Raw genomic sequence first — 24,834 nt, forward strand, 5'->3', positions numbered from 1 at the left:
CAAGAGTCACATATATTTAGAAAGGGCTCATTTTCTCCACTATAATTGTCGAATTCCGCGACCAATAGCCTAAGCGGGGCTTCCATGATTTAATTCCAGCATTTTCCCGCATGGTTTAATGTTGCATATAAGATATAGCCCATGTGACGCACATATCCAAATACTATAATGTAGGTTATTCTAGGTTGTAATTGGCTATCGGTTTTATGTGAATGAATGGAGAAGCTGCTGATGCCTTCGTAAAGTTGACAGAGTCTGTCCCATTCTGCAAGTTGGTCACTCGACCACTAAGCACGCATACAGACCTATGCACTGGAAACAGGCCATCAATTAATTCATTAATTAAACTTTATTTCCAGCACCTCTAGCCTAAAGGCTATGCATTAATGGGACAGACACTGTCAACATTACGAAGGCATCAAGCTTCTCCACTCATTCACATAAAACCGATAGCCAATTACAACCTAGAATAACCTACATTATAGATTTGGATATGCGCGTCACATGGGCTATATCTTAAATGCAACATTAAACTATGCGGGAAAATGCTGAATTAAATCAGGGCCCCGCATAGGCTATTTGCCGCGGAATTCAGCAATAATAGTGGAGAAAATGAGCCCTTTCCAAATATATGTGACTGTTGGGGAGCGTTGTCTGCGCCTTTGGGTATTGAATCATGCGATCACATGAGGTAAGTGCATTTTTCTGTCGCGTTTCGGGGGGAACATCGGACCCGGGAAAGATAGGACCCTTTTTCGGAAAAGCGGGGAACATAGGACCCTTTTTTTGGAAAAAGGGTCCTATGTTCCCCGGTCCCTATATTATGGGGGAAAACAGGACCTGGGGAACATAGGTACGGTCCTGCTACGGTTTACTGTTGAATGACAAGTATTCTTGAAACGGTGTGTAAGGGGTTTTAAGGTATGTTTTCTCTTGTTTGGTGGGTGTGTCAGAGGTGTTACCTTATCAGCAGTAACATGTATATAAATCAAAATCTGGTAGATCTTAACTTATTGAACATCATTTTTTTTCCACACATGCTGACAATTTTAACATATGTTTCCCTATTTGCCAAAAAGGCCCTCTTGAATTTAATTAAAATCAACTCGGCTGTATTAAAAGGCAGTGCTTCTGCGTAACACAACCAGGTGTTCAACAAACTGTGTTTCAGTTTAAATAAACATTCCAAATGTTAATATCAGTACCTGCCTCAAATATCCAGTACGGGTTGGGCTATAAGAAACAGTGACAGCCCTCACACCTAGTTGTTCGGTAGCTGGAAAACTGTCCAGTACCTGAGGTCCACAGCTGGTGAATGAATGAAAAGGGAATAATATCTTGGCAAGTTCAGCTGGAGCATGGGCTCATGATGGAAGTCACATTCTAACCAAGGCCAAGCACGACCACAACATATATCTATAAACTATGAAGCTGCTGAAAGATGTAACATAAAGACTTTGTATGACAGAAAAAAACATGATCAACTGGATAACATGGGCTGACGTAAGAAGCAACACCACCCCTTTGGCAGTAATATAATATTCTCCCACTGAGATATTTCAACATTCTCTGCATGTGTGCTGCCTCCCATCATATGGATTTATTTGTGTTAGTTTTCTTCAGTTCCATTGTAAACATATGTTGGAAACTGAAAGAAAGTGCTCCATCATGATGTGTTTACTCATGCTCACAATCCCAGTTTCACTTTACATGCAGCACGTGCAGCACGTGTCCCTGGTCTGTGTCTTTATCGGTCAGGCTTGCGTTACCTTAACATCAAACGCGTTTGTTGGGAAACAGCTTGAGGAGTTCAGGTGTTAGTGCAGTACATTACCTCAAACTAATGAGCAAGCCGATATGCTGCATCCTGTTGGATTGTCTGTGCATACATATGCTTTTAAAATCAGATGCAGATAATAGAGAACTATTAATAACCTCTCTCTGTTTTATTCTTATGATTTTTTAAGTATTTCCTTGTGTCTATATTTACTCACTCTCTGATGAAATGCTCTACCTTTTTATAATCTCTTTAAAAACGTATCCTGACAAGGAAGTCTTGACATGGCCAGGGAGGAAGGAATGGGTTCAGTTTCCAGCCAGCTTGGTCTCCCACTGTTTTCTGTCATTTTAAGAGCACAGTAAGAGCTGATGATTGAAAGAGTGGACAGAAGAGAGTCTACAAAACAGGAAATTCTAAGAAAAACCTATTGCTGTCTATGCTTGACATGTGAACACAAGAAACAGGAGGAGAAGCCTTTAAGAACGACATGGAAACATGGTCCCTTCTGAGAGCCACCTCTCTCAATCAACAAGACCAAATCTAACTGGTGGTCGTTTCTCATGGGATCAGCTGTACATTAAGATAATCTCTCCCATGTGACAGAAAACATGTCTGAATTAGAGTTTCACATCTCAGCCATTGATCTTAGCAAGCCCCAGAGATGAGAGCAAGCCTCATGCAAGCCTTCATGTTGCCAAGGGCACCACCAGATGTCAGGGAAAACAATAACAATCCCACACAGATGTGAGGGAGGAGACCTCTTTGTTTCATAAGAAGACCTCCTCAACTCTCAGTCCACCCGCCCTGACTGATGCACGCAATATTCTTTGCATTAACATGGCAAGAGGGAGGCTGCGTTCCCGCGTTTGCAGTGCAGACAACAACCCAGATGCCAAAGTATTCATGTCACTGCATTCATGCCCTCGTTGCCAGCATGCCAACGTTCTCAGGGCAAGCACATGGATCTACTTACAACTATGATGCTGAAAAGAGGAAAAGACTGCATTCTAGTATGCAGCTCATGGGGGGAAAAGGAAGGAGAGGCTCATAATAGTGCTGAATACTGTTTGATGATGTCAGATATGCAACCATTCATGGTGGTCATTTAAGCCCTCGAGGCTGCATGGTTAAAGGACAGATGATGCAGCACAGTATTTCAAGGAATTATGAATATTGAAAGATTCTGTCGCCCAAGATCTTCTTCCAAGGCCAATGTTCAGCACCGGTGCAGAACATAGTGTGCTCTTTTTATAGCACAGCAGATAGTTAATGCGTGGAGAGGGGGCTGGCGGTGGCTGGTGGAGTTCTTGTCGCTTCATAAATTAATGTGAGCTTTATGTTTTACAGTAGCCATAGTACTATAGGTGCATGCATTGAATGTAATGTGGGATTTTGCAGTATTATTAAATACAGAGGGAACTAGGATACAGGACGAGAGTAAGAAAAACAAAGATGTAGTGAGCAAAGGTGGATGATTCAATATTTCATAGCTCCTACATAACCGAATCTACCTGACATCACTACTGTTATTTATTTTTTTTAGTTAAGTACATCAAAAAACTTTACAAACATACTTAGGCTTTTATAAAGTGTTATCCCTAACATTTCCAATTAAATGATTTGATATAATCTGTCAAATGTATTATATACACAATTGAAGTAAGTGCATCCCTAAAAACCAAATAAAGGCTTTGTGCTTACCATACACAGAATTATTTTTTAACAGCCTGCCACAAATTTTAATTTTCCAATTTTTTTAAATTCGATTTTTTTCCAAACATTTTTTTTTTCTTTTTTAAAAACTATTTAAAATGGGAAAACTCGCAGCTCACTCAGCCCCTCCTCGATCCGCTCTCTCTCCCTCTACGTTTATCAAGAGACAGTCACACACCGGCAGTCAGCCTGCATACACACACACACACACACACACACACACACACACACACACACACACACACACACAGGGCTAAGTGTTAGCATCAAACAGCACCTATCAGTTATTAACCGGTTAAATGACAGAGTTGAGACATTTTGGTGATAGTGTGGTTCGTTGGGACCGTTAAATAGCTTGGTGTTGGACGTTAGCCGCTGGATGTTATCCCAACAATCAGCTGCCTAGCACACTGAAAACTAAAATAACTGATGTCCATGAAGCAGGAGAAGGCTACAAGAAGATAGCAGAGTGTTTTCAGGTAGCGGTTTCCTCAATTCGTAATGTAATTAAGAAATGGCAGTTAACAGGAACTGTGGAGGTCAAGTTGAGGTCTGGAAGACCAAGAAAACTTTCCGAGAGAGAATAGGATTATTAGAAAGGCAAATCAAAACCCTCATTTGACTGCAAAAGAAAAAAAAAGACCTACAGGAAGATTTCACAGACTCTGGAGTGGTGGTGCACTATTCTAGTGTGCTGTCCTGTACAAATATGACTCAAGAATCATCAGAAACCTTTCCTGTGTCGTCACCTCAAAATTCAATGTCAGAAGTTTGCAAAGGAACATCTAAACAAGCCTGATGCGTTTTGGAAACAAGTCCTGTGGACTGATGAAGTTAAAATAGAACTTTCTAGATTCAATGAGCAAAGGTATGTTTGGAGAAAAAAGGGTGCAGAATTTCATGAAAAGAACTCCGTCCTTACCACACCGGTAAGGTAAGACAACACGTTTACATGTCGTCTTCTATATGTTCTCTGACATTTATCCTAACGATATGAGGCGGTCTTTGTGGAAAAAAGCTTGTTTAGTGGACCTAACTTTGCACTTGAAGGTATGCCCGTTCTCTTACGTTTTAACAGGTCTGACGCTACGGCTGTATCTAGGCTAACGGCTAACATGCTAACTATTATCTGTATGTCACTAGTCACTTGAACCAAATTTAAGACGATAGGGGACGGGTTGAAATAAACCGAAATTTCCCTTTAAACACGGGGGTGGATCGATCATGCTTATGCGCTTGTGCTACAGCCAGTGGCATGAGAACATTTCACAGGTTTCACACACAAATCCCTGCAAATTTTGGAGGCAAACAGTCCCCCAATTGTTGTTGAGGTTAACATGTTAGCAAACAGCTGCCTTTTTCCACATCCAGCTAACACAGAGAAATATAAGCATCCATTTGGAGTAATACTTTTGTCCACTTTATGAACCCAATGTCCACTTTCTCTTTGATTCTGTTTTGGTCACAGACTAACTCTTGAGAAATGATTTGGCTCTTTAGCTGCTAAATGCTTCACTATGTTCACCAGCTAGCAGCTAACTTTGTCTGTCTGCTGTTTGGTGATGGGCAGGTTGTGTACAGTGGGTTTATTGGGAGCTGTTGGGCTGAAAACTGCTGCCTAGTGAGGCTAGAAAAACAGCTGATGAGAGCAAAATTTGTGTGTCAGGAAATCAAAACAATGTGCTGAAAGATGCTAAAACCTTCCACAGAACTGAGGGGATCTGCAGGGTCGGTTGTGTTGATCCAGCAAAACCAGCAATACCTTTCACATGACCCAGTCATTTGACCCATATAGTCAGTATAAATATATTGTTTGGCGTGGCTTTAAAACGACTGGTCACATTTTGACATATTTGACTGGATCTGAAATGTTACTGCCAGCCTGTTATGAAGTCTCTTGTATTTCACTTATTTGCATAAGCCGATTAATGTTTAAAATAGTTTTGTTTTACAGTGAGGGCTTAGTCCATGAGGAGTTCAGTTAGGGCAACACTGTTGCTGAAAAAAAAAGATGCTTTGAAAATGTTTGAAACAGCTAAACCTCGCCCAAAAAAGAACTGGGTGCATTATAGCACTATCGTTGGTGTTTCATCTACTTCCTACAGGATATGGTTTCAGACCCTTCTTACCACCTACAGTATATACAAGATGAACAAAAATATCACGTATCTGCACTTTAGGCATCTATAAAAAAAGGCAGCAACACAGGTGAGTCATACTGTGCTGGATGTCAAGTATGTGTCAGCGTTAAAAAAAAGTCTGCCAGTTCAATGCGAGTTTTGAAAACATAATTAAGCAGCTAACAAAGTCCCAATGATGCCAGATACACAGTGCCTCAACTCTACAGTAGGTACATGAGTCACAAGATATCCAGAGCTATTTCATGTAGAGAGGGGAACAGTGTGAAAAACTGCCAAACGCACACATTATCAAAGAGGAACAGTGGGCACCAGTGCCAGCTCACTGATGGAGAGAGATGCACTGTTACTGTATAAGGATGGCCACTTAATATCACAAAACTATGTCCTCAAAACTAAACTAAGATTTAAATCAAAACCTACTGCGAATATGGAGGTAATCAAAAGGAGCCTCTGTAAAGCCAAACTAAGGGCTCATTCCCTGATTTTTTTTTTTTTTTTTACATTTTAGGAAATACACTTACTCACTTTTTTTTCAGGGAGTTAAATGAGAGGAAAATGTGATGTCTGATACTGCTCTCAGTGTATAGTAACGTGTAGCTAGAGTCAACCGTTCATTAGCTTAGCATAAAGTATGAAAATGGGGCAAATGGCAAGGGGTGCCATGGTCACCTCAATACAATGAATTGAACTCAAAATGTCAGCTGTACCACTTTTAGTCTATGTACATCAGATAATTAGTAAAATTCCCTATAACATAGGAAAACGAAAGCATAAAGTCCGTAACTCTCACATTAACAGGGTTTTCAATTAGTGGTACTTCAATGGCATAATAGAATTCGTTCAATTCATTTATGACTTTTGGTTTTGGTGTGCCACCCCAAGATTTTCAGTGGCCACATCTGGCCAACCCTTTGAAAAATTTCTGGGGGCACCAGAGGGGTCCAGATCTTCTAGAGGGGGTCTGACTCACCCACTTGGGAACAACTGGACTAAACTACAGAACTGTAGATTTTAAAATAGGGCTGTCAAATAACGTGTTAATTTTGATTAGTTTATCGCAGAAAAAAATAACGCATTAAAAAATTTAATGCTGATTAATCGCGTCCCATGGTGCCTTTTGACCCAGTGCATCATTGAAGGCCACAATGGCTTTGACACATTATGGAGGCAGATGAGAAGACGCTGCTTGGCCCCCGTGAATGGAACATTTACATCTAAAAAACTGTTGATAGGAGCACCATTCTCTGCAGTTTCTGCAGTAAGATATTTTTGTACCATGAGAGCCTTAAATATCACCTCAATGCAAAGTAGTTAGCAGCGAACCTGGAGGTCCCAGCGAGCACAGCCTCTGATGCTAGTGCTAGCAGCCAGCCTCGTCAAGCCCCACTCGACCAGGTGTTCAGACGCAAACTGCACAAGTCTACCTGTGACCGACGAACTAACTCTCTTTCTAAATTGATTGCAATGGACTGCAGACCGGTTTCAGTGGTAGAGGACAGGGGTACGATTGTGTAAATCCAGCAGCTTTACTACAACACATCTGGCAAAATTCATTTGAATTGAAATTTTACAAATACTTTCATAGCTCAGCATTCTAAAGCTCACAAATTAATGTTATGTCTGTTTAGTCAGTCCAAAAACCAAAGTGTAAAAAAACCCAAAACAATTTTTTATAGTCCAACACATAACTCTCTCAGTAAAGCCAGTACTTTAATTTGGTTTTTGTACGGATTATACAACAAGATGTATCGTGTTAATTAGTGAGCTTTAGAAGTGCTGGTAATCGGATTATGTTACTATACCTTTGGACAGAGCCAGGCCAGCTGTTTCCCACTGCCTCCAGCCTTCTTGCTAGGCTAAGCTAACTCTCTCCTGGCTCTAGGTACATATTTACCATGCAGACATGAGAGTGGTATCTATCTTCTCATCTAACTCTCGGCAAGAAAGTGTATTTCCAAAAATGTCAAACCGTTACCTGAAGAGGATACCAAACACTGTTGAACACGCTGCTGTGTGTCAACAGGCATGCCATTCATTAGCTGCTGAAAAGATAATGTTTCGTTTCCCCTGAGAATGTGACATGGCATTAGTTTCATCATTATGTGAACATAACAAACATCACAGTAGTCTTCAGTTACTTTTTAAGAGGTTAAGAGTACTAGAGGTCTTACCATAGAAAAAGGATCCTATTCCACAGGCCTCCGGTCTACGTAAAGGAAAAAATAGTACAAATACCAAGATAAAAATACACTGGTTAAAAATAAACCAGGCTCCCTTGTACACTGCACCTGTATAGCTGCTAGTAATTCTCCTTTGGTGTTAATGTAAATGTTTTGATGCAGCTATGGGCCTTCTAGGCTGCGTTCAAAATAGCCTAACCTGCTGAGCATGTGCTCACTCTTTCACCTGAGGCATACAGTACAGTCTGGTGGGAAACTGTGGCTAATTCCACCAATTCTTTCCACTACATGGAGACACATTTTCATGGGTCACTAGTTTTTCTTTGTCAAGTGCTTTAAGTGCACTGACAGGCTGACAGCTTTTCACAATAGTTTAAGCTTTCTTGGTTTTTGTTCCTTCCTGTGTGATATTTCTGCATCCTAACTGGCTATTGCTCCTGACAGATTTTAGTTTCATGGCTGTGTTTGTTACAGCGATTAGTACTCATTAAACTGGCATACAGCCGGAAAGGGATTTTCAGGCCAAAAGCTGCCCTGGGAGTTTAAATGGGTGTTTACATGTTCTCTCAGATTTTATTTGGGGATAAGGAAATTGTTCTGCATATCAGAGGGGTTCATCAACAATGCTTCAACTCAATTATCAGCTTTTTTTCTTTTGGCAGGGGAAACATTGTAAACCCAGAAAGATGGCCTTTGGGATCTCTCTGCAAGCAAGGCGAGCACCACTCACTAATCCTCCCCATGTTCAGTGTCATTCTATCCATCCGGACATTCCCAGAGCTCCATACCGCACTCACATTCTCTGTTAGTAAAAGGAATTTTCAAATTCCCAAGGTAAGATATGTGACTTTGTGAACACAGAGACACAAACAGAAACACCAGCACGGAAGATAGGTAGTTATCCACTAAAAAGTCATTTCATTACATGTATGATAGGGTATAAAAGAAGTTATTTTGGAAGATTTGAAAAGTTTTGTCTCACAGTCTGATTACATCTCTTTAAGCATTCACTGGCGTCTGTGAACACACAGGCTTTCAGCACCGTGTGAGTGGTTCCCTTTTGATATTGCCACGACAAAAATAACTCTGGAGCTCGGTCAAATTAGGTGCTGCTTTAAGAGTGCCTCGAGGAAGCCAAGGAATATCCTCCATGTGCTTGCTGTGGGCCCTAGACTTGACCTCCAAGGGAACAATTCACGTCATTACTAACAGGCTCAAGTTGCACTGTATGCCTTGGGTTTGTGTTACAAAAACATTTAACTGCTTACATGAGTGAGATATTGTGAAAATAACCTGAAAAACTGTATGAGGGGTTTTGGAGTCTGAATTGGGGAAACTATTGATAACAACCACCAATGCCAACATACATTCACAGCTATAGCAAAAGTGAAAACACTCACAGCAGCCAATAAAATAAGGCTGCCTGTAAAATAAAGTTTGCAGGTGGGATTACAGGTAGGTAAGAAAATGAAACAGCAGTATACTCAAGGCACCAGGCCCCCTAAAAGCGCTTAGCCTTGCTTCCAGTTTTTCCCTGTGGCCACTTACGGTACTGAAGCAAAAAATCCCCTGCAGCCCAGAAAGCATTTTCCTCAAAGGTCGCTATTTTAAAGAGACAGATTATTGATAGAGAGACTGTTAACATGTGTAAAACCTCTGCCTGTTACCAAAATCAGGTAAAAATTCAGATGTTTATCGTGGCAACTCAAAACACTCACTCAGAGTGAAAGTCTGGCTCTGAAATCTCACGTCTCGTGAGATTTGAGTTGTTGCAGGAAGTTAACACTGGAGTGACCTTACAAACGCGAGGAGTTACTCTGTTTGGAGTAGTCATGGCTGAATTTTTACCCGATTTTGACCAACTGGATCTGGATGAGCCATTTGAATTTGATGACCGCCCGTATTTATTTGAACACGGAGTACATGGACGTACACGGACGCAGAGCTCATTGAAACTGAAGAGCGGACGAGGAGAGAGAGGGAGCAGTGTTACTTTGGTATCACATATACTAAAATTGCAACAGGCAGAGGAACATGTGCGAATCCAGCTTAAGGTAAACACAGACATTCATTTCTCCTTTCCGTTATAATGTCAGATAATTATACTTACAATCCGAGCCTATCTGTGTGGAAAAAAATGCACTTATAGTGGACGTATTTTGATGTTGTTTGACGCTTTCTGAATGCCCTATTATTTAATATAGCGTCACTCACGGGCTGCAGGCAGGTCAGCCCTAGCTTCGTACTGGAGAAATGTCAAATATTGAACATCCTATCACTCATTTAGACAAAAGTAGATCGGAAAATAGGGCCCAGGTTGAAAAAAAAAACCTTAGTTCCCCTTTAAAAAAGAATGAGGCAGTAGCAGGAAAGTTAATGTTGGTTACTTAAACACATTCTCACTTCCAACTAGTCAAATACTGATGCTTGGTCAGTGGCCCTGCACAATAAATGATGTGCTAGGTACCCTCCTGCATCAGTTTTGGGTGTTCAGGGATGACGTCAATTTACTTTATACATTCACTGTTCCTTTTCAAAATAAACTTCAGTTTTCAAAGGTAATTTACAGTTTCTGCTTGTTAAATGCATGCAGTCTTTCAAAATAAACTTAAGTTGGTAAACACAACTTTTGTTTTTAGTATTACTTCCTTAGTTTAGGCAAGAAAAGTATGTGGTTAGGTTTGGGAAAAAAAACATCATGGTTTGGCTTAAAATAAGTATGCTAGTTACTAAAGTCAGATAATGTCATGTAATGTATCTCACTAGCATAGCATGCTAGACATACTAGCAGACTAGTTATTAAAATTACTTGATTGACTTTTTGTTTCACACAGGACACAAACAGTGGACTCCAGGGTGAAAGTCCAGAGTTTTTTTAATCCATCCACCTCAATTCCCGTCCACTGTATGCAGACTTTCTTGTTTTTATACAGTAAAGAGACTTGGCTGGTTGTTCAAAGTCTGTAGCTCTCGTGCTGTGCAGCAGGTTGCTGTTTGGCTGTTACATTGTGTATCCACAAGCTGCTTAGCTAAAGTGGCAGAGCACTGTGTGTAGGCTACCTATATTTTGGCAGTGCGAACAGCCCCATACAGAATCACTGTAGCTGCTCATGTGAAAGAGAAGGAAATAAGACTTAAAGCATATTTGTCACATTTGTATGTGCCATCTAAGCTGTTTAGAGCTAACTAGTTGACGGCAGGCAGGTAATTCAAAAGTCAATCTAGCTCACAAAGCAGTCGATCTCTGTCCCTGCAATGTATTTTAATAAACGATACTCCAACAAGATCATCTTAAGAAGATGCTATTTTCTTAAACAGAATCAAAATGTCAGGGTTCTTAATAAATGGATGTATTGGTCTAACGTTACACAATCCACAGTGAAAAAATAAATACATTTGACAGATAGGATACTATGTTTCATTTTCGCACGATGTGACCTATGCATCTGCACATGCAGCTTGTATCAAATACAAATTGTTGCGGGTAAATAATAGGCCATCGCTGCAGTGAAAATGTTTTAGAAAGAGTTTCATAATCAACCAGACGCTCTAGCCACTTTCCACAGCATGATATCAGTCATTTGTGTTTAAGCAAGACTGCAGTTGATAACTGTCAAAGGAAGGCAAACAGTATTAACTTCTGTAATTACCAGGCCCAGCCAACATTACTTTGGCCCATCCAAAACTGAAATCTTGGCACCATGCCTGCTTTAGTAGAATAAAACATGCCATTTCAGTTAGCCTTTAACAGTGAATACAGGCCCCTTTCTTCATTTTGAGAGCAAAGACATATTAAAGAAGATATCGTGTTTCAAGCATGTGAATGTGCAGAAAAAAACCTCATGCTGAAGGTTTTTGGTTTAACTAAAGAACAAGAGAGACCCTCCAGGCAGTCAAAGTTGAGTATTCATCCAGGTCACGCTATGAGTTGCGATAATGTCCAGTATAAAGTAATCAGTAAAGCAATAATACACTGTGGTTTTTAAAAGGGGAGCAAAGTAATTTGGGACTTTTATTAACCTTGGAAACCAATTAACTGCTAGGTTTTTGGCACAGCTTAAGGCAGCCTGAGTTTTACAATAATAATAGTCACATTTTCACAGTAGAGCAAGTTAGCTAATTGGAGATCCCACCAAAGTGTCTGCTGCAGACATTTGCTCACAGCAGCAGAAAATGCAGGGTGCAAGAGAGGTCCAAAGCAGTGAATACTGGCTGGAAACAATAAGAAGTTGTGTTGCAAGAACAAAAAAAAAGAAGTGCTTCGCTAGTTTGTGGAGACTTCTCTGTATCTTGCCGGTAGAAAGAATTCTAAAAATCCAACATGATGACAAAACAGTACGGAAGGTTCACCTTTGGAAGACAAACGGACAGACGCACAGAGCTTCCAAGGGACCATTTCCTCTATTCTTTATGCCAGAAGCCCCCTGCCATGCAGTAAATCAGGAAGCCTGTGTCACTGACAGTTTGTTTAGCCCAGACAAATAGGGAACACCCTTAGAAACCGCACAGCCTCTTTCCACTGTCCTCGATCCTCCACAAAGCACTGCAGTGCACACTGCCAGCCACTGCACATAGACAAAGCTCCCCAGATGCTGCCTCTGAAGACATTAGCCCATGACAGCTCTCATCAGGCACCTTGTGTGCTGAAATTAAACTGGAGAAGGGGAAAAAAAATATATGATCCTCCATAATGTATGAGTGGAAAAATTACCTCAAAAGGTTTCACATCCCCGAAACTGAATCCAGAACCTGAGGGGAGCGCTTTGAGACTGGTGCATATGTGCATCATTGTGCTTTTGTGTAATACGATAACTTCGGCCTGGGGTAAGCAGACAGGAAAATACATATAATATGTACTTGGGTTGCTGATTTGATCTGAGCTGAAACACAATGAAGGTTCAACTTGAATGAGTTTAAAGGACAGAAAAGATGGCGGAAGGATATGAAATTGGTCGTCACATCCCTTAATAAATACGCAAGAACTCTTACAGTGTCCACAACAGAACAGGGAATATAGGAGGTAAATCAATAAGACACAGGCTGCCGTAGTCCAGTGTGCCTCGATGATTTATGAGGGGTTAAGTTTCACGAGAACCGTCATTACTCTTGTGCCTGTGAATCGGGTGGCCTTTGCACTCATCACAGTTTGCTGCCAGCAGTGTTTGTAGGAAGTTGGATCCTTCAAAGCAGCATCAGTTAAACATACATGGAAGGCAGAGAGAAAACCCTCCATTTGCTGCTTGACTGCAAACAAGTGATCCTAAATTCAACCCTAACACACCACACAGCCACTGTATGACAGTATCAGCTACAGTGTGAATGAGATTCCACTGGCACAACCTCCTAAATGCCATTGCTTTAGGAAGAGATCCACCATGCCATGGAGACCTCAAAAGCTTTGGGTGCTATGCAGCCAAGACCTTTTCCTTGCCCACATTTAATAGCTGTTTCCTGGACTCAGGCAGTAAACATGCAGCGTGATAGTTTGGGGGTTGAATCTGTCAAGTTGCATGACATTCCCACTGCTCAGTCAGCTCATGTATTTAGTGTAGGCCCGGGCCATTGGAAGATGTCAGAGCAAAAAGGCCTCACAGACTCATCTCACAGCGCTGCCAACTGGCAGCTTGGATGTGTTCGCTTTCCAAAGCGTTCTGATGGCTGACATGCATGGACAGTGAAGTAAAAACTCAGTTTCACTTAGATTATTTTTTGGTATTTCTAAACATTTGTGTCCCATGACATCTTACAAATTATGATTAAAGGGTAATTAAAGTGGGTAATTTTGTTTAGCAAATACGACTAACAATATTTTTTTTTCTAAACTGTGCTTTATCCTGACAGTAGTACATGATGCAGATAATCTGTGATCAAATCATGCTCCAATGCCTTGTCATAGTGCTCCTAATGGTTTCTGCAATAATCACGTAAACAACCAATCAGAGCCGAGGGCTCTCTAATGCAGCTGTCAATCTTGTCAATCACTGCTCATGAACTGTGGTAAAACTGTCAATCTCAGCAGTGCTGATCAAATATGAATCAAGATTCTGGCACTGCATGCCTGTATCTTGTCTCAAATGTTTTGAGAAATATATTTTAGTGTACTGTTTAGCTGTAAAACTTTGCTGCAGTGAGAGGGCGGTGCTTTGTTTTGACTCAACTTTTTTCAACATGGCAGCCGGTTAACAAACCTTACAGCTAAATGGTACAGTAAAATATGTTTCTGAAAACATTTGAGATGAGAAATATGCAATGCAGTTACAGAATTGGGATTTGTATTTGATTAGCGCTGCTGAGTTTGACTGCAGTTCACGAGCTGGGATTGACAGCTGCTCTCTCTGAAAATGACCTGTGATTGGTCAAAGTCTGCCATCACATTTAAGCCCAGTTCAGACCAATGATTCGCAACGAGACGAAACCATTTTGGAAGGTTGCAGAGAAAAGTTGCAGCTGTGTTAACTGGCTGGTCTAAACTCGACTGAAGCACGCTGATGGTGTCACCTGCAACTCAACTGGTCCAATCACCGGCAAGCTAGTTTTACATCTTGTCACCTGTTTCAACAGCCAATCAGCTTGTAGTGAAGTCCGCTGGTCAGGTCAAAATGACCACAGGCGGCATGTTCATTTGCTGCGGCACGTGCTCTGTACCCTCACAGTGTACTGGTGTCAGATGGTGGGCTGCTGCTGCTTGCTGTATATGCTAATGCCCCCTCACACACAAACACACACACTCATGGACTGATTAATTGCTGCTGGTTTTTTATATTATCTTGGCATATTTTTTATGAATACAGTCCATCTGATGCTCGTTTTGTTTAAGTTGAGTTTCATCACTACAAAACTAAGTATAGCCAGTATCTCACTATCATTATCCTAATTCATATTATATTCATCCACAAAATCATCCTAAAAAGCTGGAAATCAGAAGACAAGTACAGAGAGTTGTTGCATATAGATGATACACCATCTCATCTAGTTGTATTGGTGTGAACTGGCAGGTTTTTAGAACGTTGAGGAACAGTGCATTGCAAGTAGTTGCCTGTGTCATCTTGTCACGAATCTTTGGTCTGAACTGGGCTTTAGATTTTCTGAGGCCAGAAAACAGAGCCACTTTCATACCACTTGAATTACAATATGCTTTAACTTTATTGTGGGATTTTTGCCCAGTGACACCAAAGTTAAACTGCCTACCACAGCTTTAAGTGCATAACTTCTAATAAAAGATTTACAGTCATTCACGGAAACATGTGTCAGTGGAGCAGCAGGACATTCATACTGCATATAGAGAGGAGTATAGCTGTAGAAAAGTGATTCCTTACTGGACTTTTTTTGTAAATGATTAGATAATTTTACTCCCTGAAGCCTCTGAAACTAGTTGAATAAAAGAAAAGAAAAAACATTCTAGCTGAAGTGCTCATGACTCATTCACATGCATAACTAGTGATGGAGGTCACAGGTAGACACTTCTTGAATTTAAGGTTCCTAAAATCCAATTTTCCCAATCGGCATCTTTTCACATACAAGATTTTGTATTTGTGTCTGTCTTATATTCTCCTAACTTGTTTCGAGTGTGAGATGATTTCATGGGCTTTTGTGCACCAATCACAATGTATTGAATCAAAATGTGATGAAAGATGCAGAGCTATCTGATCAAACCGCACCCACAGTCCTGATGAAGCAGATTTGCAGAGTGGAGGTTTTTAAGTGTTATAATGAAAAGAAAGAAAAACAACAACAACCAAGGATGTTGTTTTAAAACTAAACGCTAACTTAAGTGGCTGTTCATTTAGTCATGATTGTTTAATATTTCCAAGAAAAACCTAAGTATGAAACCATGTTTCTTTAGTTGCATTTTGATGCGTTCGAAAAGTCAAACACTTTCTGTTTTCTTTCTTCAGTATTTTACAATGAACACAATCTTTCCTAATCTAAGTGGTTTGGGTTTCCTAAACTAACCGCACGATGTCTGTCTTTTGTTGCCAAGGTCTGATGTTGTGGGGGAAATTTCGTAAAGGCTATTTTATGTCCAGTTTAAATGTGCAACAATTTGAACTACAGCATATAAAAACAGCACATAAATCTGTGGAGTTGATTTTTTTTTACACGATTTCATTCTTGATAATTGCTGTGTTTATCCATTCATCAATACAGAAGCCTAAATCAAATGTAATACACACAGCTGGCACACTGGGAACACTCCTCTTCATCATTGCAAAACCCATGAGGAGTTCAGTTTGCAGCAGCAGCCGAACTGCATCACATTTGACCTGTTGACAGTAAAAGTTCACTCATGTCCACAAACTTGGCTGTAAATAACCACTGTGGTTGTGTTGCTCCTGCTCTGCCACCTCCCTTACAGCGACCCTGGTGCATCTCTCCTCGGCACAGTGCCCTGTCATCACATCCTCCTCCTACACAACATCATCACCATCACCATCATTCACCATCACCAACCTTTTCTTTTTTTACCGTCCAGCCCACAAACTTCCAGCATGTCCAAATCTGCTGCTTATGTAACCATGCAGATGATTTAGCAACCATCGCTTACATCAAAGCCTCGGTGCTGAATGAAGCTGAATCACTGTTGCTTTCTATTTCAATCAATCTGAAAAAAAAGCCTGCGTGTATTTCATCCCTTCATACACTTTAATGTGGATTATTTAATCCGATGAGTGGATGTCAAGTCTGGTGGATTGTACAGGAGCAATCCGCGGCTGTATAGCTACAGTCAGCTGAGTCAGCCACACATGCAAGCCAATATTAAAACTGATCACTATAGTTTAGCCATGTGCCAAGAATATTAATATAATCTGAGCGTTTAGAAAACGCTGCGTACTCTGATTCCCTTGAAACGGCGTTTACGCGTGTCCATAAACCATGACTACCATACTGTGGGCTACAGCTGAGCACACCGTCAGTACATCATTCGACGTACAATCCTACACATTATGAATAAAAGCCACATAAAGGTGAGGCTGGATATCTTTGAACACTATGCATTATACATGGCATACACATGATCATGCACGGCGCGCTCGGGTGGCCTAATGGTGTCCAAAACCCACTTTAGACCTCTATTTCACTATATTCTTCCATAAGATCCACGTTTTTCTTGACAGAGGGACACTGCAGCTGAACTGGACCCAGTTATGGATGCTCACACTGGTATTCCGTTGTTTTCTAATGGATCGAGGACATCACAGCATATGGCTTCAATGCACATGCCTCGACTCAGTAATCCACACAGATACAGCTGAAATGACCTCGATAAACACACAGCGATGGACAAAATGCATTGTCAACTCTGCATTAATTCTACTCGACGTTACTGCCAGTCGCATTGCCTGGAATACATGGAAGTAACACAGCGCATAGCACACATTTCACACACTCTGTCAGCGCGTCCTACCGGAGAATACAATCCAACAGCAGCTGCAGGGATCTGAACTGGAATAAACTCTCAAGGCAATCCCGTGAAGTGTCTTCTGTCTTCGGCTTCGGCGCAGAGCACCAGACGCAGCGGATCTCCGGCGCTCAATGAGCGCAGCTGAAGCGACTGTCAGGTTGACGTTGGAAGGCAACCCACTACTTCCTGTTACATCACACTGGAGTCTACAGCTGAGTGCAGGATGCTTTGCCACTAAACTCCCACACTCTTGTGATTATGTTGACTGGTGGAGCTTTAAGTTACCCTTGCAGCTGTCAGTTGTTACATTTTATTTGCCAATATAAAGATCCGAATGCCATTGCAAAGCTCGCCACTTAGTGCCAGGAATTAAATGTGGGGAAATACTAAATCATAGTTTTCACATGCATTAATTTACCACGCCATAGTGGACTCAGCCTGTAAAATATAGACCAAGTGTAATTTTAAGAATGTGTTTAACTCTTCAAATGCCCTGAAAAAATACACAGGATACGAACTCAGTGTCTTCAGTGGCCAGCAAATGTAAGCTTAAAGGAACACTTCATCCCTCCATATGACCATATCTATATCAATTCCTCACGCTGCGTTACATTGTATTTGTGAAGAAAACTGTGTTTTTCTCTCATGCCTCCACAGTGAACAAAGAATCCAAATATTCCCAATGAAGTCATGGGGGTCCATGTTTAACAACAGCAAAACTATATAAAGACATCATCACACAACTCCTGCAGTACAATCTAAGTTTCATTTATCCAGTCGTATGCTCAGTACTTTCCAAACAGACAGTCCTGTGCAACAGGGAACTAAGCCAGACACCACTGACAAAAACAGTAATTTTACCTCACTGAATATGAGAGTTGCTGGTCTACTGCTTCCTTGATCAGTTATAGGCTCGTTCGGGATGAACTGCGCCTCACCTGGAAAGTGGTGGAGCAGGTGCCAGCAGCAGGAGGGAGCGACAAAAAGGCAGTTCCCAGCAGCCTTCAGTCCTTACAGGCAGTCACTGAAACGTTCACATCCTGTCAGATCTGATGTTGATTTATTAAAATGTTATCAGACTCATATATCAGTTTGTTCTCAGGCTCCAACTATTTTAATTATGGCAGAGTAGCCTATTAAAATGATTTACAGGCGATCTGTAATTTATGTTCATTGTTCAACCTCCATTTTACATGTATTCTCATGTAAATTAGCATCATATCAGGATGCTGTTGCAGAGCAGAGCTGTCCTCTCAGCTACACAGGCTGATTAAATTGTGTCTGACTATTAGGTTAATGTTTTCAAAGGACAGAAACACAAGACAACAGCTTTCATTAAAGATCCATCTGGTATAATCAGGGCTTCACATCTGTATAGATGTTATTTTAAGAATCCTCACATCCCACTTAACACAAGTCTTTGTGTTGCCAAATACTTCAATAATCAAAGCAGTCCAATGTTAATATACAGTAGACTACATATAGTTTATGATGAATGTATTCAGTCTGACTACTAGTCATGACCATCAGTTACAAACATGTTTTCTGTTCACAGAATAAACCTTCAGATCAGACAAATAAAATCAAACTCTCCCTTTCAACAAAAATGAAGATCAGTTGTTTAATCAGGTGAGAGCCAGGTGTTTCCCATCATGCCCTGGGTCTTGCAGGCAATGGAGAGCAACTGCAGTTCCTGGCTCTAAAAACTGCAGCCTCGATCTCGTGAGAATATCGCTGTCCACTTTTGTATGATGTCAGAACAAGTTGGGATGAAGTCAATCACAAATCTAACCCGCATGCATTGTACGGCGGTTGCCAGTGATCAGTTCTGTGCACGTCTGGCTCATCTTGAACGAGCCTAGTTTGTTTGTGTTGTTTGACTTTGGTGTTTTAAAGGGTGAGTTCAGATTCACCCAAGTGAACGGTGACAGCCAGAGGGGCTGTCTGAGTGGGGAGCACTGAGCATATGGCTGGATAAATGAGACTTGGATTGTACTGCACAAGTCATAAAATGATGTTTTATTTATTTCTGCTGGTTAAACATGGACGCCATTACTATAATTTATTAAGATTTCTTTTTTGTTTTTGGATTCTTAATTTATCATGCAGTTTTCTTCAAGAATTAGACGTAACACGAGGTGAGTAATTGATATTCAAAAGATCATTTGGAGGTGAAGTATTCCTTTTAAAGTATACTTTCCAGGATTTGCCTAAAAAAGAAGAAAAATGTACGGACTCATACAAAAGTATTCCCTCTCAATCATCACGTATGACCCACTCAGGTGTGTTGTGGGTTATTTATCTGCAGAGACTCTGCCATCTGTCTGTATTGTCTTTTTATTTTGCTGTGTTGGAGACGTTTACCTGCACAGCATGCAGGTGATGACGAGACTTTATAAAAAAGAAACAGCACATAACCAGGATGAAGCTACGAAAATCAAGGACAGAGTATTGAAAAAAATAAACATAAAAATAATGAGGTGATATGCCAAGCCGGCAAAGCTTGTTCCGAAATCGCATTGATTGACATTAAAATTACTTTAAAAGTATTGTTTCAAAAATGATCAAATGAATGCAGAATCATTTTTCAACATATTAATTAGCAAAAATTATCCATGAGATTGTTTTCCACAGAATCTGAATTTTGAAAAAGCTTCCTAAGGCCTATGAAAACTATGCGATCTTTGTTATTATGTTATTTATTTATTGTACTTGTTACACACAAAAACATTGATGAGGAACAAAGCTGAAAAAATGGAGGAAGGAGAAGATTGTTGACGTTTATTACATAAAGTCTCACAATCTAGTTCATTACAGCCATGGTTATAGAAGGAGACAGTAGACGAATCAGCTGCAGCCAGCAGGGACCAGCGCTGACAACCTCTTTGAAAACTTACTTTACACAACACAGCCCCCTTCTGGTTTTCCTTACCAACAACAACCAGCAGGACTGCAATAGTGATTTACAAACCTGCATAAAATTGATTAAAAATCATTTATATATATGTATAATCCAACAGAAATAAAGCAGTCATTACCTTGTTCACATTAACTGATGTCTGTGAGGACATCTTGATTCATGTGTTAGCTTGACAACATTGTATATATTGTTGTGGCTGATCCTACAGTGAGGAGCACCCACCAGTTTAATTTGCTAATGCTTTTGTTCACATCGATTAACAACAGTGGAGCAACCAAAACTGTTGTAGAAAAGCATCAGTAACTGTACAGACGGTAAATAAGCAGGACAAGCATTCATGTCGTTACTGGACAACAATCTTGCTGCAACTTTGGTGTTTCTTATAAAAGTTACTGTAAAAAAATTATGATCACAACAGAGCCCAGAAACTGTAACATTAAAAAGACATAAGGTATTACAAAAGCACTGATACATATCAGTGTAGAGAGCTGCTATATTAGACATCGCCAAAACAAATATGTTTTTTGTCAATCACATACGTATTGAAATAATGTGGATAATGGTGGTAATTGCATTCAGTCACTACAAATCTAATGCCCATACACTAAAAATGATTTTTATACAAACACTGTAGCACTACAAAACAATAGATATGAGTAAAGCTAACCATGACGTATAGACATAAATACAGGTGGCTCCATGGCAGAGCAGGATCTACAGCGGAGTGTTCAGACTGAGCGATTAACAATGTTGTTGATGTTTTTCTTCTTTATTCGAATCATCCTCTTCCCATGAGCTGCAACAGAACACAACAACAAAATCATTCTAATGCCATGATTGTCTAGTACAGAATTTTTTAAAGATGACAAGATAATATTTTGAGATACACTGCTCAAAAAAAAATGAAGGGAACACTTAATCGTCAAAGTATAACATCCGGTTAATTAAACTTAAGTGATATCAATCTGTCCATTTAGGAGGCACAAGTGATTGTCAATCAGTTTCACCTACTTTGGTGTAAATGAAAGTGACAACAGGTGCAATGGAGAGACAAAAGCAAGACAACCCCAAAAAAAGGAATGGTTTTACATGTGGTGTCCACAGACAGTTGCTCTCTCCTTATCCTTCCCGACTGATTCTTCTCTAGTTTTGTGTTCTGCTAGTGTCCTTGTCACTACTGGTAGCATGAGGTGGTGCCTGCAGCCCAATCAGGTTGCTCAGGTAGTCCAGCTCCCCCAGGTTGGAACATCCATATGTGCAGTAGCAAGAAGGTTTGCTGTGTCTCCCATAAACAACCTCAAGAGCATGGAGGAGATGCCAGGAGACCAGGGGTTACAGAGGGAGAGCTGGACAGGGCTGTAGAAGGGCATTAACCCAGCAGCAGGAACTGTATCTGCTCCTTTGTGTGAGAAGGAATATGAGGAGCTATGCCAGAGCCCTACAGAATGACCTCCAGCAGGCTACTGGTGTGCATGTTTCTGACCAGACTGTCAGAGACAGACTCCATGAAGGTGGCATGAGGGCCTGACGTCCTCTAGTGGGACCTGTGCTCACAGCCCAGCACTGTGCAGCTCGATTGGCATTCGCCAGAGAACACCAGAACTGGCAGGTCTGCCATTGGCACCCTGTTCTATTCACAGATGAGAGCAGGTTCACACTAAGTACATGTGACAGGCGTGAAAGAGTCTGGAGACGCCATGGTGAATGTTATGCTGCCTGTAACATCATCCAGCATGAACAGTTTGATGGTGGGTCAGTGATGGTCTGGGGAGGTACATCCCTGGAGGGTCGCACAGACCTCCATGTCGTAGCCAACTGTACCCTGACTGCTGTTAGGTACTGGGAGGAAATCCTAAAAGCAATTGTCGGACATTACGCTGGTGCAGTGGGCCCTGGGTTCCAGAGTGTGCAGGCAGTTCCTGGATGAGGAAGGCATTGATGCCATTGACTGGCCCTCTCGTTTCCCTTACCTAAATCCCACTGAGCACCTATGGGACGTTATGTATTGGTGCAACCGACGCCACCAACTACCGCCATCGATGACTCATCAGGAGCATGCCCAGACATTGTCAGGAGTTCATACAGGCACATGGAGGCCACACACACTACTGAGTCACATTATGAGTTGCTGTGACAAAATTCACACAAGTCGGACCAGCCTGTGATTTCAATTCTTTACTTTGATATTTGGTGTGATTTTGAATCCAGCTCAGAGTGTGGATAATTTTGGTTCCATTGACCATTATGTCCTTTTGTTCTCAACAAATTATACAATGTAGATCAGTAAAGATTTTCAACTTGAATAATTTGTTCATCAGGATCTGATGTGTGATTTAAGTGTTCCCTTTTGAACAGTGTTTTTACAATTAGAAGCCTAAAATCAGAAATTTACAGCTGTAACATGTCTGCAATCACACAATATTAAGTAATGAATTCGAAATTTTTTAACATGCATTTTAAAAACAGTAATAAATTAAACAACCGTACGCTTTCTGCTTCGAATGCACTTCTGGATGCAGTCTTTCCGGTGCATGAAGTTGTTCTCGTTTCCTCCGCAGCCGCTGTAGTGAAACATCTGGCATCTCTTGGTCTTGGGGTTGAATGCAAACCTCCTCTCTACTCTGTTACATGTCCCCCTGTCCACAGGTCTGAAACACAGCTCTGTGGGCCACAAAAAGAGCCACAAAATATCAGATTTAAATTGGGGAAAATACTAACAAACTGATATACGTATATTATCCAGTATATCATCTCACTTGGATCCATTCCAGTTTGATAACAGGGTCAGGAAGGGGGTGGAGGATGCTATGGTCCTAAAGGACCTGAAGACAAATTATGCCTGTTTACTTCTCATAAACATCCTCTTAGCTTTAAACTCCACATGGGCTCATATCCTCAGCCAATAAGCTGCAGCCTGACTTTGGAATAGATTTAGTCCAGTGTCTGCAGGCTCTCAGACTTCAACTGACAGATTTGAAAAAAGTGAGAGTTGTTATCACAGCCCCCCACAGGGCTGTGTAAGCTATCCTCTTTGATTTATTCACCGTCTTTCTTCATGGTGAGAAACACAGGAACACTTGTTAGCAACCGCGGGTGATCTTCCCAAAACTTAAGGATGTTGATTTTTATACAGCAGGCAAATGCTAGTGCTTCAAAGGATCAATATTAAATCACTGTGACTTAATTTGTTGGGGTCAACTAGGGTTAATTGGAACAATTAGAGCATTTGAGGACCTTGATTAATTGTCCCTGAGTAGTCCATAAATATCAATAGTAACTTGAAGTAGACATCATGAGAGATCTGATACCAGACGACATCCCTTTTACCTGCTATTCTCTTCAGTTTAAGAATCATTAAATGAGACAAAACCACTGTCATGATATCTGAAAGAGAAACTTAACATTCTTTTAAAAATATATGATATACCAAACACTTCGTATCATGTCTCATATTGTATCATGTATCATGTCTCTTCATGTCTATGAATTGTTGCGGTAACATTGTTTTTGTTTTTAACCCTAACTAAGTGCACTGATGAACCTCAAAAATGACCCCATTATTTGGTTGGCATGAAACATCACGTACATCAAGTGGAAACACTCACAAAACATCACATCCTTTTACACCGAGGAGGAAAACAAAGCATTTGCTACCATGCTGAAGAGTTGCTGTGTGGCATTCTGCATGTTAAATAAGCTTAAAAATCCAGTTACAGGGTGTTTTTCAATCTAGCTATTGTCCCATGTTTTTGTGTCTAAGTGACTAATGGGAGCAACATTTCTTTTGAAACTGGTCCAGTATTGAGTGAGACCGCTGCAGTCAACAGCTGCAAGGCTTCAGTGTAAACACTCAGGGTATGTTCACACTGTCAATTTACGTCCACGTCCAAGTGCTTGTTTTTGCCACTGACAGGCTCAGATTGTTGTTATAAGTGTCTGACAAAGTAAATGAAAGGATCCCTACAGAGATAAACTTTTTTGTTAAAGAGTATGGTTCTTCATGGTTAAGCGGAAACTGCCCCAAAACTGCTATAGTCAAACCCACCAAAATCCATTTAGAAAAACAGTAATTTTATCATCGTAAAACCCACTTCATTCAAAGTCGACAGAAACAAAATAAAACTCATACAGACCATCTTGGTTCATCTTTCCACTCTTCCAACACCAACTCTGGTTTGATTGAAATAAAACCTTAATTCATCCAGTTAGATGTGAAAATATGTTGGCTCTATACACGCTAAAATGGCCGCTTATTAAGTGGAGTTTGGTAGGTTCGGTGATGGTGATTTCTGGGCTTTTTCTGTTTAAGCAAAAAGGATCTAACGCTTTAACCAAAGAGTTTAGATCATTAAGCCACTGGTTAAGAAAAAGTATTGAGCATACAAGGACCTGTAGTTCTTGAGGTTGCAAATCCCTGCATGGTAACATTAAAACACATCATCAAAACATAGGCTAATGGGTTGAAGCTTAAGTTAGCACTACTATAGCCTACTGTGTTCAAACGTGCATGGAATTCACTAAAACATGCTTGTCTATTGTATCATCGCTTTAACGGCTGCAAGGTACTGATATTATGGTGAGTTTGACTGATCATCCTACTATGGGCTCTAGTTTCGCAGACCGGGCGAGGCGGGGGCGCAGCGCACCTGCGCTTCGCCAACTGGGTGTGGCCAGGCGGATTTTGTAAGTTTGGCACA

At 40.8% G+C, this 24,834-nt stretch overlaps 2 protein-coding genes across 2 annotated transcripts in view; both read right to left on the reverse strand.

Moving 5' to 3' along the window:
- calcrla (calcitonin receptor-like a) overlaps positions 1–17,348 on the reverse strand; it is a 44,845-nt gene extending 27,497 nt beyond the window's left edge. Inside the window, exon 1 of the mRNA XM_050049601.1 lies at positions 17,221–17,348. The gene's annotated coding sequence lies outside the window, so the exon portion shown is untranslated. The remainder of the gene's footprint in view (positions 1–17,220) is intronic.
- A 2,635-nt stretch (positions 17,349–19,983) lies between these two features.
- Positions 19,984–24,834, reverse strand: part of tfpia (tissue factor pathway inhibitor a) — a 63,429-nt gene continuing 58,578 nt past the window's right edge. Inside the window, exons 6-7 of the mRNA XM_050049623.1 lie at positions 22,625–22,798; positions 19,984–20,933 (exon numbers count right to left, since the gene is read on the reverse strand). Of these exons, the coding sequence (XP_049905580.1) occupies positions 20,866–20,933; positions 22,625–22,798 (242 nt within the window). The 3' untranslated portion in view covers positions 19,984–20,865. The remainder of the gene's footprint in view (positions 20,934–22,624; positions 22,799–24,834) is intronic.

The sequence above is a fragment of the Epinephelus moara genome, chromosome 7 (assembly GCF_006386435.1).
Source record: "Epinephelus moara isolate mb chromosome 7, YSFRI_EMoa_1.0, whole genome shotgun sequence".
Taxonomy (NCBI): Eukaryota; Metazoa; Chordata; class Actinopteri; order Perciformes; family Serranidae; genus Epinephelus; species Epinephelus moara.